Source organism: Hemicordylus capensis, chromosome 3 (genome assembly GCF_027244095.1).
Source record: "Hemicordylus capensis ecotype Gifberg chromosome 3, rHemCap1.1.pri, whole genome shotgun sequence".
Classification (NCBI taxonomy): domain Eukaryota; kingdom Metazoa; phylum Chordata; class Lepidosauria; order Squamata; family Cordylidae; genus Hemicordylus; species Hemicordylus capensis.
The window spans coordinates 92,951,816-92,967,353 of record NC_069659.1 but is presented as its reverse complement, the minus strand read 5'-3'; the positions used below and the strand labels follow the sequence as shown (position 1 = coordinate 92,967,353).

Here is a 15,538-nt window from a genome sequence, read left to right as displayed (position 1 = left end):
CAATGGAGAAGATGAAGTCATCCTGCTATCCGGCAAGGACTTGCTCATCGAACCCACAATAACCGACCTATTCCCAAAAGTATGGTCTTTTGGCAGGCAGAAATAGGAGTTCAAGCAGTCAGAAAGTCTTTTAGATACATGCCTAAATGTCAGTACAACCCTAGACAATTGTTTGACGCTCTGGACCAGGAAGTATCTTGAACGCAACTCCCTTCACCCATACTACTTGCCCCTTTCCCCCACGCTTGGCATCACATCAGATGCCTGGATATTGTCCATAATGACAGGTTATGCCATTGAGTTTACAAGCCACTCTGCATTCATGGGGATAAAATTCACCCACTCAACTCCTATCTTAGCGGAAGAAGAACTGGGAGACGCCTTCCTGTATATGGCAGCAGGAGATCCCATATGTGTTTGCTCCACTGCCATTGATCAGCCAAGTGGTTGCTCAACTTCTGACTGCTCCGATATCGTGTATCCTAGTAACCCCATGGTGGCCAAGGCAACCATGGTTTCCACAGATACTCAGGCTGCCATGAAACCAGTACCAAAGACTACAACAAGAGATAGATCTCCTGGCACTAGACAATGGCAAGGTGAATTGGCTTTTGAGTAAGATCCTACTTAACCAAAGGAAGTCTTCACCAGATGTAATTACCTTGGAACACATTATTTTCCTGCCTAAACAGGCTACAATCAAGGATGTACTCTTTACTTGACTGATCAAAAATCACATGGATTGGCTAATGTATCTTCGAAGGTGCATCTAGCAGCACTCTCTTCAAAACATCCAGGCTCTGATGGGAAGACTCTTTTTACACCCAGAGAGTAAGGCTTTCCTGAAAGGACTTATAAATTTATATCTGCCCGTCCACACTCCTGTAGAACCATGGAGCATATCCTTGGTCCTTTTGGCTTTAACTGAGGCCCCATTTGAACCAATGAGTTCTGCATCCATCAAACCAAGCCAGCGTGGTGTAGTGGTTAGAGTGCTGGACTAGGACCGGGGAGACCTGAGTTCAAATCCCCATTCAGCCATGAGACTTGCTGGGTGACTCTGGGCCAGTCACTTATCTCTCAGCCTAACCTACTTCACAGGGTTGTTGTGAGGAGTAACTTAAGTATGTAGTACACCACTCTGGGCTCCTTGGAGGAAGAGCAGGATACAAAACATTAAAAATAAATCAGTAAACTAGTGACTTTGAAAACTGCCTTCCTGCTTGCCATAGCTATGGCTAAACGCATTAGTGAACTGACAGCATTGTGGATTGATTCACCATACACTAGGATCTGTCGTGATAAAGTGCTAATGCGTATGGATCCAGACCTTTTTTTGAAATTTTATTTTATTTTCAACAAATACTGCACATGTGTAAAAACTGTGCAGCAATGGAAAAGCACAAACAATAAAAACTCGAATATAAATGAGAAATTAAGCGCCATTTGAGGTTATATGCAAGTCCAGTGTTAAGAAGAGATTGATGGACCCAGACCTTTTATCCAAGGTGGTATCTGACTCACCTTAACCAAGATATTGTTCTCCCTACATTCTTCAGGGACCTGTCTACACCTTTAGAACATACAATGCACTCCTTACATGTGTGAAGGGTGGTGTTTTATTATTATTATTATTATTATTATTATTATTATTATTATTATTATTATTATTATTATTATTACCTGGACCACACTAAGGGCTTCAGATCCACCAAGTGTTGGTTTGTAGCTTACAAGGGCTCTGTGAGAGGCTCCTGAATTTCCAGACAAAGAATGTCCGGATGGCTAGTTGAACCTGTTGTGCTGACCTACAAGTCACAGAACGTGCAACCGCCTGAAGCAATCAAGGCCCACTCTACTTGTGCCCATGCTTCATCAGCTGCACACTTATCAGGGGTAACCTTCACAGACATCTGTAAAGCAGCAACTTATTCCACTGAGTTACCTTTTGTCAAGCATTACACCATAGATGTGCTCTCTGCTGCTAAGGCAAGCTTCGGGAGAAGCGTTTTGAAGCGGGTGTTACAAGCGAGCATAGGAAAAAAACTCCATGGGAGACACCTTCCAGGTATACTGGACAAAACACTTATACTATCTCTTTCTTTCCTTTCCCCTGCTCTCCAAGATCATAAGCAAAATCCTGCAGGAAAGGACTCCGTGCTTCCTACTCACCCCGTGGTGGCCCTGACAGCCAGGGTTCCCCATCCTTCTGCGTTTGTCTCAGGGTCATCATCACTTCCTGCTCCATCAATATCATCTTTCACAAGGAGCAGGCCGTGTGTTCCATTCCAGCCTTCAGTTGTTGATCCTGACGGCCTGGAAGTTCAATTGTTAGATACCATCCTCCTGAATGAAAGAAAGGAATCAATGTGGCAGAATTACATGTGCAAATGGAAACGTTGTACCTTATATGCTGTGTCTAAGTGCTTTGACCCTTGCAGTGTGTCAATCCGTCAGATCCTCCTATACTTGAGTTGTCTAAAATGATCCGACTTTCAAACCCTTCTCTCAAAGTTCATTTAGCAGAAGTCTCTGCAAGACACCCTGGCTAGTATGGACACACACCCAGGCTAGTATAGACACACAGTGTTCTCCCATCCTTAATAAAAAAAAAATTCCTTAAAGGCATAAATAACTTCTTCCCACATGTTGGAGAGCTCATTGAACCATGGAGTCTTTCATTGGACTTCTTTTACCAAAGCACTGTTCAAACCTCTCCTTGCTGCTTCCCTCAAATCTTTATCCTTAAAAGTTGCCTTCCTCATTGCCATAACATCAGCAAGGTGAGTCAGTGAGCTAACAACTCTTCATGCTGACTCTCCTTGCATCAAATTCTATCTGGACAAAGACCTCTTCTTCTGACTAAAAATAGTTTCCGACTTTGACCTAATTCAAGACATTGTCCTATCTTCCTTGTTCTTTAACCCTTCCACTCCTCTGGAGAAATCCATGTATTCACTAGATGTCAGGAGGTCTTTTTTGGATAGGACAACATCCTTTAGATAAACCATCTAACTGTTTCCTATAAAGGAGAGAACAAAGGACCACCTCTTTCTAGACAAAGACTTCCACTGGCTCGTAGAACTCATCTTCATATGCTACAACCAGCAAGGAGTTAAACCCACCTCAAAAATCGAGGCAGACTCTAATAGAGCCATGGCCATGTTGGCAACTCACATGTTGGGCATCCACATGACAGACATCTGTAAACCGGCCACATGGTCTACAGACTTGCCTTTCATCAAATATTATGCTGTAGACATCCACTACTGGCAGTAACCAACTTTGGTTGGGTACTGCTCAAGAAGGTACTCTAAATATATCCTAGAACCCACTACCATCTAGGTGAGCTCACTAATCACCCAAGTTATGAGGGAACATGGATCACCTTAAAGATACAGGTTGCTTACCTGTAGCAGGTGATCTTTCTGGTGATCCATGTTCATTCACAACACCCAGCCTACCCTTCTGCTACGATATTTCCACAGTAATAAGGATTTACCTGACTCCATCAATCCACATTCTTCACTCATCGCAGCGGCCAGTCAGAAACTGAGGAGAGGGGTGCTCTCCCACTGAAAATAACTCATGTCATATGTGTGGTTCGGCAGAGCCAATGAGCGCCTCACAGAGTTTGGAAATCATCCGCAGGGGTTCCTACACAGGCACAGAACCCAAGTTATGAGTGAACATGGATCACCAGAAAGATCACCTATTTCAGGTAAGCAACCCGTTTTTCTGCTCTGAGCCCGGAACAGGCTCTTTTAAAAGAGAGTGTTCCAGCTTGAAACATTCAGAATGTCCAGTTCTGAGTCACAAACATTTCATAGTCGAAATGTTCTGCACATCCCTACTCAGAAATATTACTAGCACTGAGGGGGTAGTCGTTATTTCAACAATCATTCACAAAAATATATTAAAACTTGCTTGTAAATAAAGTAAGAAATTGGGAGCTACAGGTTTTAATATAAGCATGGTAAGAACAAGGGGCCAATTAAGCCTCACTGTTTTTCCACTCAGAATTGTAGCACCCTTTAGCTGTTTTTTGATCCATGGAAGGAAGTTATAGGTACCAGTATCTCCCCCCACCCTGTATGTGTTTAAATAAGTGGAAAGATAAAAGGGAACATATTTAAATAGCTTTCTCCAATACCACCCTGTCATCTTTCTTCCCCTAAAACATGGAAATATGCATGAAACTTTGTGGCATGTCTCAGTTGGACAGCAGGTAGAATTCTTTATGTAAATGCTGGCAGAAACTCCAGAAAAAGGGCTTTTGTTCTTCTGATGCTGGTGGAATAGCTCTTATGTTTTTGCTGATTTCTTCAGAAACCTGTTTGTGAGATTTGTGGTACTGGACACTTTTCATGGTTTTCCTCTCTATGGTTATGGAACCAAGGAAGTTGGTTTTTTGAAGGGGCTTGCAGTACCTGTAATTAGGTGTATTGGCTCTAGTCCAGACATTTGCAAAACAGTTGCCTGGAAAAGAAGTACTACATGAATTTTGTGCAGCATTCTGAATTGCAGGCATATATGCTTGACCTCATGATCTCCTTGCTCTGTAGTTAACAGGAAGGAAATTGTCTGGACTAGACAAAAAAATGGACTGTAGGACAATCACTGATATTTGGTGAAAATAGAGCCCCCACTAGTGTGCACACTTTGTATCTGTTAATTTTATTATTTGCAGAACTACAACTTTTTGAGACAATTTGGTCTCATTTTTAAAGTGGGTACAATTGTTGTACTATAGAGATTGAAGATTAGTATGTTTCCTAGCCTTTGTTTTTCTTTAAGCAACTAGACTGTAACTGCTGGCACTGTACATTTTAAAACAAACTAAGAATATAACTGCATATTTGGAATCTAACCCTGAGCCCCTGTTTAAGGGAATTGATGCAGACCATGGAGACTTGATGAATAAAAATGGGAAATGATATTGTGCTAAGTGTCCAGCTACTGATTTAAAAGTTTGCCATGAGAACTGCAAATTTTATTAAACTTATTTTCTTCTTCTTCTCCTAATATTGCCTGTACTATTGGTTGTAAATAAACAGTTGATCAGCCTGAGGAATTAGGAGCTAGTGTTTCTGTGACTGCTGAAGAAATGACAAAACTATTGTACAAACCTCAAAAGGGAGAATGGCAGGGGAAATCCCAGGAGGAAGAATGTGAACGGATTATCAGTGGAATTGATCAATTGCTGAGACTTGGTAAGGATCCAGAAATCTAATAACTATTGCCTCTCATCTATGAATATTGCAAGTACTTTGAATACAAATACAACTTTGTTCCAGTCTCCCCATAGTCTCTAAATTATGATTTAACTTGTTTTTATGTGCAAGATATGACTTGGAGTGAAATTTATTTGATAGATATCAATTTAGCTGTGTCAACTGACTGAATTTGTATTTTGACAGATATTTCAGCTGCATTTGCTGGACCAGTTGATCTGAATACGTATCCAAAGTACAGTACAGTAGTAGCTTATCCAACAGACCTTTGGACTATTCGGACAAGACTAGTCAACCAGTTTTACAGGTTAGTTTGATTAAGACTAAGAGAAAGTAATTTCTTACAAAAGTTAAGTCGCCTATAAAATATTCACAAAGAGAATTCTTGGAAAATTATCATGACAGAAAAATGTTGATTTGATAAGCATAGTAAAAATGAAGTTAAAATTATGTTTGATTTTGGTCAGTTCCCTTCAGTGCAAATTTAATACCTGATATCCTTAATCTCTGTTTGGTGAGCCTAAAGAATAATTGTCATCCTGTTGTAAACCACTTAGAGACTTTGGTAGTGGGCGGTATAAAAAAGTGTGTGTGTGTGTGTGTGTGTATCTCCAGTTCGTGTGCCTGAAGTGGTGTTTGTGTGCTTTGCCTCCTCTTAGTGTGCGGATACAGCTCTTTGGTTTAGCCACAGTCCTGCATTGTTTTCAGTATTTCAGAAGAGCTTCTAGTTAACTGCATCTGTAGAATTTTAGCATAATGCATAGAGGGCCAACTGCCTGGAACTTGCATTTCTAGCACTTTGAGGAAGCTGGTCATCTCAATCATACATTCTGTGTGGGAAGGATTTGCTAATACTTGGAGGTGTCTCCAAATATTACACTGTTGTGCTGCATACAGTTTTGTGCTGCCCACAAGGCAGATACAACGTATATGTTGTATGTAGCTTTCAATGATAAAAGAAAACGTGATCAAAATATGAGAAATCAATCCTTTAGTAGGTTGAAAATTATGAAAGCTATTGATGTGCTTTTGCATCAAAGCCATTATCAAACAGATTAGACAGGCCAAAGCTACTGTCTCAAACGTAATGTTTCTTTTTTGCATTCAGCAAGATAACACATTGTCTGTTAAAATGTGGTAATTGAAAAGTGAAACTATATTTCACTTAGAAATCTCCAGTTTTGATTGGGATTTTTCTCCCATGACTGCTAAACTATATTCCATTTGTTTACTGTCAAATATAGGAGACTCTCTGCATTGATTTGGGAAGTAAGATGTATCGAGAGCAATGCCAGGACCTTCAATGAACCAAACAGCACTATTGCTAGATCTGCTCAGAAAATCACAGATCAGCTCTTAGAGTTCATCAGGTAAGCAATGTATCTGGGATGATCTGTGTTTTATCACAATTTCACAATCCCGTAGAAGGATTTCATAGCTCTTCAAAGCACTCAAACTCTGTTCTTTGCGTGCAAGAGCACCTTATATCTGGCTGCAGAACACCTGCTGCTCAGTTCCTTCTTAGCCACCGTTGCATGCACCTTGTTTGGGATTTATTCCTCATTTGGGCTTAGTTCCTGTGAGAGAAAGATTTGGTTTAAAATTTATGGTTTGGATTTCAGATCTCTTTAGATTTAATCTTTGCTTGACATTTTGTGGACTGGTTTCCTCGGATATTTGCTCTAATGGATGTTAGGAAAACATTTTTAAAGTGCTTTTCCTGTGGTGAGGCGCTCCCATCTTTGGACAAACATAAGTGTTGTGCTTAGAAGAGGATCACATCGTTTGTGCAAAATTTGCTTGTCATTTTCTAATAAAACAAGGAAAAGTAGAGAACTATGCCTTCAGACAGCACTATACAAAAAAGCTCTACGTCCTCAAACTCCGATTAGGTTTCACCCGACCATTGATTCTTGAGGCCCATGTTAGAGTCGAGGCATTCACCAGGAACGTACTCGAAATAAGTCTTTAAAAAGCTGACTGATGTGCCAAAAGAGGGACATTGAAGGCATTATAAAAAGAGAAAGTACCAGGAGGATGGGACTCCATCCTGTTCAATCTCTAAACAATGGAAAACTTCCTTCTTGACGTTGATGCTGGTATCATCCCCATCAACATCAAAAGACATCACTCGACATTGTCTACTCCAAAATGCACAGAGCTGACAACCCCTTATTCAACATAGACGCAGCCTGGGCTTCAACCTCGCAATCAACATAAGTTCTATACAGTCGATATCCCTTGCCCTGCTACAGTTCAGTCGGTGGCGCCAGCTTTACTTGGATCTTCATCTTCTTCCCCAGAGATTTTCCAGTACTCTCCAGAAGAGATTTCAACACCGGCATTTACACCAATACCGATGATGACCCTACCATTTACGGTCCAAGTCTTGATATCAGCACTTGCAAATCTCTCACACTCATGCTACTTCAGCAACCCACTCTCAGTCAACCTCACCGATACAGGATAGGCTGCAACAATGACAGTGATGCAAAGTCACCTCAACTTTCAAAGCCTGGAGGTTGATATCCCTTCCCATAGACTTTGTCTATGTCGAAAGATCTCCCGATACGGCAAGACACAGAATCTATTTTGGGCTTAACTCACACAATACCGTCTGGCTCCACTTTTAAGGGTTCCCCCCCTCCCCCGAAAACTCTTTCAACTTCCCCAGTGAGAGTGACTCCCTCTTCCTCTCAATCATATGAGCCTAACTGCCCGTCGAAAGAACGTTAGCACTATTCTGGGCCAACATATTCATCTTTTAGGAGGAGGATGGATTTCCTGAGCTCCCCAGGGGCTTTAGACCCTGGTTATATCAGGAGACAGCGTAGACTTAGAGATCCTTATTTTATGCCTTCCCCAAGTCTCCCATTTGACTATGATGAGCTTAGGATGTGGAATCTAGGAAACCTAAAGGCTTGGTTGGAAGTTGCCTTCTACTGCCTTCTACTTTCACATAGGAAGTTGCCTTCTACTGAGTCAGACCATTGGTCCATCTAGCTCAATATTGTCTCCACAGACTGGCAGAAGCTTCTCCAAGGTTAAAGGCAGGAGTCTCTCTCAGCCCTATCTGGAGATGTCAAGGAGGGAACTTGGAACCTTCTGCATGCAAGATGTTCTCCTCAGAGTGGTCTCATCCACAAAAATCTGGGAGAAAACACTCTTCTTCCATAAATAAAGAAGGTAGGAAATTTCCACAGGACACAAATTCTACTCTTCCTGCCTAACTTTTTTTTATTTATCAAATTTCTATACTGCTTTTCATTAAAATAATCTCAAGGCCAGTTCACAAGACATTTAAAATATAAAACGATAAAAATGGCACAATAAGAGCTAAAATAGAATATAAAAATATTAATCTAATTTTAAAAATTAAAAAATATGTACACTAATAACTATAAGATACAGAGAAGCAGCAGCAAACAAAACACTCATTTAAAAGCCTGGGTAAAAAGCCAAGATTTTACTTGCTTTCTAAAAACTGCTGGAGACTGGGGAGCAGATGACCACTGGGAGAGCATTCCAAAGTCTAGGGGCAGTGACTGAGAAAGCCCTTTCCCATGTGCACGACAGGCAAGCCTCCCTCACTGTTGGTACATGGAGCAGAGGCCCCCTGATGACTTCAGGGTGGGGGGTCTGCTCTAAACGAGCTAATTACATGGATTGTGTGGCGAAATATTATTCCATCTGGGAGAATTTTAAGGACTATCTCAGAGATGTGCTTGAAGCCCTTCAGTCAAAGTTTAAAGATAAGCTTGCTAAATCAGCTGATGTCACTCAACATCATCTCAGCATGGCTAAACAACTCTCTGAGATGAAATCCTGTACACTGGCAGGTGCGATTTCCCTTCATCTCCACACTTGGCTATATTCCACATCTCTTCAAATAGACATGGACAAAATAAAGAACTTGCCTTTTGATGGAAATGACCTGTTCAGCTCCCAAACTAATGACAGTGGGGAAACATGAAAAAATACAAATGTATGGCAAAAGCATTTACATGTACTACCACACCACATTCCTACTCCCAAAGATATATGAAGTATGGAAGACAAATATCCCAATATACTAATCAAACCAGAAAGATTATAGAAGACCTTTCCAATACAGCCAGAGAAGGCCTTATAGTCAAAAGCAGAAGCAGCAACCAAAATCCAAGCAGCAAGATCAATCTAAACACCTTTGACCCCTTCTTTATAGATCTGCAGTCTTCTGAGAACCCTTCAGATAGCCGACTCACCTACTTCTTACCAACATGGACTCTCATTACATCAGACAACCGGGTGTTGTGTATCATAACTGAGTATGCAGTAGAATTCACCACCACCCCATATTTTGGAGGATAAAATATACTCACCCAATTTCTACCTTACAAGAGGAGGTGAAATAGCTTCTAGAGAAGAGTGCGATAGCACTGGTTATTAAAAAAGAAATGAGGAACGGTTTCTATTCGAGATATTTTCAGGTCCCAAAATGAGATGGAGGCCTCAGACCAATTTTGGATTTTAGTTGACTCAACAATTCTATTAAACCAAAACTGTTCCATATGATAACTCTGCAAGGCATTCTCCCCCTTTTGGCAGAGGAAGTGTGGCTTGCAACATTGGATTTGAAAGATGCTTACTTTCACATAAGGATTAGACCAAGACACAGAGTGTCTGAGGTTAACCCTAGACAGTCATTCATTCCAATACATTGTTCTCCTATTTAGCCTTTCAAACGCACTTGGAGACTTTACAAAATGCATGAGTGCAATAATTGCACATCTGAGGATGCAGGATATTTCCATCTTCCTATAACTGGCCCATTGGATGGTGACTTCAGCAGACAGAGATTCATTGGTCACCCAGCTCAGATACATCTTAAAACTATTGGGTCTTCTAGACATCCAGATCAACTGGAAAAAGCCAAATTTTCAATCTAAAAGAAAGCTGCTATCTATTGTTGCTAGCACTGCTCTTCTGTAGACTCCCAGAAGCCTCTCTGCTTGTGTTTGAGACTGCAGGCATATGCGTCTCACTTTTGACGTGCTTAGGAACCTCATGGGATCGTGAGCCCCTCCGTTTGTTGGCATATTTGGGATCAGTCACTTAGTAGGCAGTGGGACAGTTACCCCTAGATTTAGCAGCTGCCAAAGCCAAATTGAAAGGGAACTAGCTTCGTGCCTTCCCCATGCTGGGATACCCAAGTAGATTCCCAAAGGTAACTCGCCAGAGTTAACTCTCCCTTCAAGGTCTTGCTGCATGATTGACCTCCCATGATTGCTCTGCATGATTGACCTCCCATCCATAGTTGCCTCAAAGGAGCTAAAAACCAATTACCTCAGCAGGAAGTCAGATAAGACTCTGCAATGCAAATTCTTTCCCTATCAGAAAAAAGCAAAAGGACAAGAGAAACTCAGATGTGCTAATTAAAAGACTAACTAGATTACTAGGTTCTCTGGACCTAAAGAGATACAGTGTTTGCATGTCTAATCATTCTACTTAGGGGTGTGCATGGAACCAGCTGGCCCGGTTTGGTTTGGGTGCGAACTGCACCCGAACCTGACCAGGCCAGTTCAGTCCGGCACCCCCCAAATACCCGCTCCCTGGTCAGTTGGGGGGGGGGGTGTTTTGTGATTTTTAAAAAGTTTTTTTTTTAAAAATTAACCAGTAGCCCCTTCAGGGGGCTTCCTATAGGTCGGGGAGGCTGCAAAGATTTTCCCTCCACCTGCTGGCCTCTTAAGTCACAGCCGCAGCTCGTCCTGGGCTGATTTTTGGCACAGTGGCCAATTTGTAGGCCTCTGTGCATGCTCAAATGGCCTCTGCGAGGCCTGGCAAAGCCTAGGGCCTCACAGGGACCATTTGAGCATGCACAGTGGCCATTTTAAAAATAAATCTTTTTTAAAAAAATGGCCGCCAAAAACAAAATGGCCACTGTGCATGTTCAAATGGCCTCTGTGAGGCCCTGGGCCATGTCAGGCCTCGCAGAGGCCATTAGAGCATGCACGGCAGCCATTTTGTTTCCAGCGGTCATTTTTGTTTTTAAAAAAATACTTTTAAAAAATGGCCACCATGCATGCTCAAATGGTCCCTGTGACGCCCTAGGCCTTGCCAGGCCCCGCAGAGGCCATTTGTGCGTGCACGGCAGCCTCCAAAATGGCCGCTGCGCCAATTTTTACAAGCCTGGACAGGCCAAAAATCAGCCAGGAACGGGCTACAGTGGTGACTTGAGGCCAGCAGGGGGAACGGGAACCTTTGCAGACCCCACCATGGCCTTTAGGAAGCCCCCCAAAGGGGCTACAGGTTAAAAAAAGAAGTGTTGTTTTGTTTTGTTTTTAAATTGTGAACTGGAGAGGGAGTTAGGTTTGGTCTGGCCAGACCGGGGGTGTGTGTGTGTTCGGTTCTAACCTGAACCAGTTCGCACTTCCCTAATTCCATTTGCCTCAAGGGTGTTTTTGACCCATTCAAGCATTTTGTTGTAACTTAGCACAGGAAAAACAAACAATGGGATCTTTTGAGATTCCCCAGAACTGCCCTATTCAAGAAAGGACAGCAGGAATGTCCCCCCTAGACACAATTTGGATTTTAATTGCCCCTGGGTCCTTGAGCCAGTGTGCTCCACTTGGGCTCAGTGTGCTCCCCGTGTGTTCCGTTTGGATCCCAGTGCGAGTCACCCACAACTTGGACACTAGCTTTGTCACCTGTCTTTACACTTAGCAGTGTCTTGCTCTGCGTGCCAAGAACGCTTCCAGCCTCCAGGTTGATTCTTTTGCCTGGCCCAGTCTGCTCAGCCAGCCTTGCTGCCACCAGAAGTTGGCTGCTCGAGAACAGGCCCTTTTTGGATCTAACTCTGCTACCTATCCCCTTGGATTTCTCTCCTCTGCTTGTTGCCTCCCGGTCCATTCCCGAAGAAAGAGGTCCTTCCTGTTTTCAAGCTGAAGAATAAATTGTATGAACTTGCTGCTTAAAATTAAATCAATGTTTGAATTGTCTTACTTCATTTTGTCACTTATTTACATGTTTACTATAAGTGTAACTGCATTCTTTAGACATGAATTTGTAAGCTTGTAAATCAATAACATAATAAAAGTATCTTTGGGTCCATGTTCAGAATAGATATACCTGTTTTTTCAGGAGTGTTTGTGGTCATACAGGATGTGTGAATATTTCTGATTTTAGCTTCCCTTAATGTTTCTCTTATATCTCTTGTATCTATTTGAAATGTTTCGAATAAATTGTTGACTTAGAAAAATTAATTTCAAATTTTGTGTGTTGCAGTCTTGGAAATGGCCAACAACTATGCATGTTTTATTTTCTAGGAATCCTAATTATACAGAGTTTTTTGAGCTGTGCAATGCTACAAACAACGAGGACAGCATAGATGCTGATGATCTGGTAATTAAGTTTGATTTTTATCTTGTGCAGTTGGCTATTAGCTTACTTTAACAAGCCATAGTAATGTCCTTTAGTAATGTCACTGTGGATTTAATATTGTAAAGTCATTGAACAGGATAGTGTTCTTGCCTCTACATAAATTGTAACTTTTTGAAAATAGATTTGTCTGGTCCATTTTGTAGGCTGATGAAGAGGCCTATGTACCAAGAGCATCTTCCAGAAAAGTAAGTTGGGCTGCCTTAAGCATAATATTCCTCCTGCCATACAATCTATAAGATAGTAGCAGTTTTATAACAACACTATTGGGTAGTAAATGGATGGATGCTAAATATTAGCTTATTCATGTCTATCCTAGTGACTTGGCAGGTAATTTGAACTATTCCTTATATAGTTTTGTACTTAGGAATATTGAATTTCTGTTTTAAAGAGACAGGCCTTGAAGAGGAAAACCACAGTGAAACTCAGTTATGATGAAAATAGTTGGAAGAAGCAGTGTATGGAACTTGTAAATTTAATTTTCCAGTGTGAGGATTCTGAGCCATTTAGACAACCAGTTGACCTGGATCAGTACCCTGTAAGTTACAGTGATTAGTATGTATCATTTTTATAAGTTTCAGTGTACAATTGTTATGCACTTTACTATTCTTATCCTATTTCTCTCACAACAGTACTAGGTTTTGCTGAGAGCACTATTTGCGTAAACCAACCTTTATTTTACCAATATTTTTTTGAGTAGTGGTATAACTATTCCCATAGAAGAGGTGTAATGTTTTCTGTTTTCTAGGCTGAATTTCCTAATGGAAAAGGTACCTACAAGGTGGCTTCCACAATTCCAGATTAAGTTCCCAAAACTGACTACAGTCTGATTTGTACTAATGGTTACTAAAGCAGATTAGCATTACTGCCCACATATAAGCAGGGCTTGAAATCATAATGCATGGGAATTTCTTCTCCCCACTCCCTGACCACTCCTTTCTGAGTCTTTAGGGAAAATTACTGTTTCTTCCCCTCTGTTTCCCCAAAACCACGAGAACTAGGAACTTTTGAAAACTAGATCTGATACTTTATCTTAATCTCAAAAATTATCTTTCCCTGGGTTGATTCCTATGAAAATCATTTAGCAAAATGGTAATAGAATAATATATATATATATATATATATATATATATATATATATATATATATATATATATGGGAGAAAAATTAATGAGAATTTTGAGGACTAGATATATGTGAACAAGAGAATAATCTCACCTACTCACACATCTTTCCTTGATAATTAATGTGGATTTGGTGTTCTGATGTGATTCCTTTGTTTATAGAGGATGACATGTAAAATGTTAACATCAAAATCAGTGTTGGTTCATATTGGCTTCTATGTAATCTCCCTTTTAAAGTGCTAGAATTGCCTCAGATAACTTTTCACACAGTTCAAACTCCTGTCTGAATTGTATCCACAGGTTTACGCTTCTGTATAAGAGAAACCCCATCAGTGTTTTTCCCCCAAGTAACTTAAATAATGGAGTATTTATTATGTGTCTTTATACATAGGACTACAGGGAGATTATAGACACACCAATGGACTTGGGTACAGTGAAGGAGACGCTAGAAGCTGGAAACTATGATACACCAATGGAACTGTGCAAAGATATCAGATTAATATTTGGCAATGCTAAATCATATACCCCAAACAAAAGGTCCAAGGTAATATTGACCATACTAGTCAAATCAGCATATGTTCCAATTATTTAGAAGTTAAGAAAATAAACTGAGAACCAGGGCCTAAAGATAAGTTAATGGTGTGATGTTATATTATCACAAATCTTTCTTCAAAAACAAAATCTATCATGGAGGAAACAAAGGAATCTGTCACAAGACTTATATGGACTATAATGATCCATGTTAGTTCCATGGTAACTGAAACCCTGCAAATCATATATTCATGTTTATTAGTTTGCATCCCAAATAAATAAACTCTGAATACTAATAACATTGTAACTAAATTTAAGCTGTTAATCAAGCAAGATAGTTGTTTATAGAGGAAAATAAGAAATCTGCTCCAGATTTGTTTCCAGTGTGCTTAACCCTATACAAATGCTAATCACAACCACTGAGAGGTTGATGAATGCCAAAGGATTATGAATAGTTGACTAAAGCAGCATCTTATGAAAATGGCCCTGGTCACATGGAGCCAGGATTGAATCCTGTTTCAGCATATCCTGTCCTAGGGTTAGGTATATGTGCTCCTCCCTCCCCTTCTTGCATGATGGTAGATATTATTCTACTTCCAGTTGCATCTTAGAACATGTTGGGATCTGTCATAATCTCTAAACTGGGCAGTCGTAGCTTATTCTACCCAAAGTTTTGAAGTAAACCAGAATCTGAAACTGGGTTTCCAAAGGAGAGCAATCATTCCCAAAGTTAGAGGAAATAGCACGAAACCAGGATTCAGTCCTGACTCCACACGTTATCTGAACCACAACAGTGAATAAATCCACATATTCCATTAAGTTCAGAAAACACCAAGATCTGGATTGTGATTCATTGCATTTATAAAGAATGGGTTCTGCGCCTGCACAGGGACCTTGAGGACAGATTGACTGTCTCCTTGCTACGCCTCCAACTGCCCTGCACGTGCTATGTGCTTCCGTTATTTTCAGCAGTTGGGGCATGTTCTTGCTCAGTTTCTATTAGACCGCCTAAGCATCTACACCTCGTAATATTTACTCCTCAGTAAAAAAAAACTTGATTTAAATGGAAAAGACTAAAGACTGGCAAGGATAACGATAACTCTGTCCGGATAAATAAGAAAATAAACTGAGCGACTACAGATAGTCATGAAGTGTGCTTGCTGTGTTTAGGAGAGCAGCACAATCAAGCGCTGTGCAGGATATGCTGCTCATTTTCAAAACAAACACTAAAGA

At 40.8% G+C, this 15,538-nt stretch overlaps 1 protein-coding gene across 5 annotated transcripts in view; it reads left to right on the top strand.

Moving 5' to 3' along the window:
• BRWD1 (bromodomain and WD repeat domain containing 1) overlaps positions 1-15,538 on the top strand; it is a 137,269-nt gene that overhangs the window by 99,243 nt on the left and 22,488 nt on the right. For 3 of the 5 annotated variants that reach the window (XM_053312930.1, XM_053312932.1, XM_053312933.1), the window contains 7 exons: positions 5,058-5,213; positions 5,421-5,541; positions 6,479-6,604; positions 12,539-12,614; positions 12,797-12,838; positions 13,042-13,188; positions 14,166-14,318. In XM_053312930.1, coding sequence (XP_053168905.1) covers positions 5,058-5,213; positions 5,421-5,541; positions 6,479-6,604; positions 12,539-12,614; positions 12,797-12,838; positions 13,042-13,188; positions 14,166-14,318 — 821 coding nt within the window. Of the gene's footprint in view, positions 1-5,057; positions 5,214-5,420; positions 5,542-6,478; positions 6,605-12,538; positions 12,615-12,774; positions 12,839-13,041; positions 13,189-14,165; positions 14,319-15,538 lie in introns of those variants that run through there. The other 2 variants (XM_053312931.1, XM_053312934.1) reach the window with 2 other exon arrangements.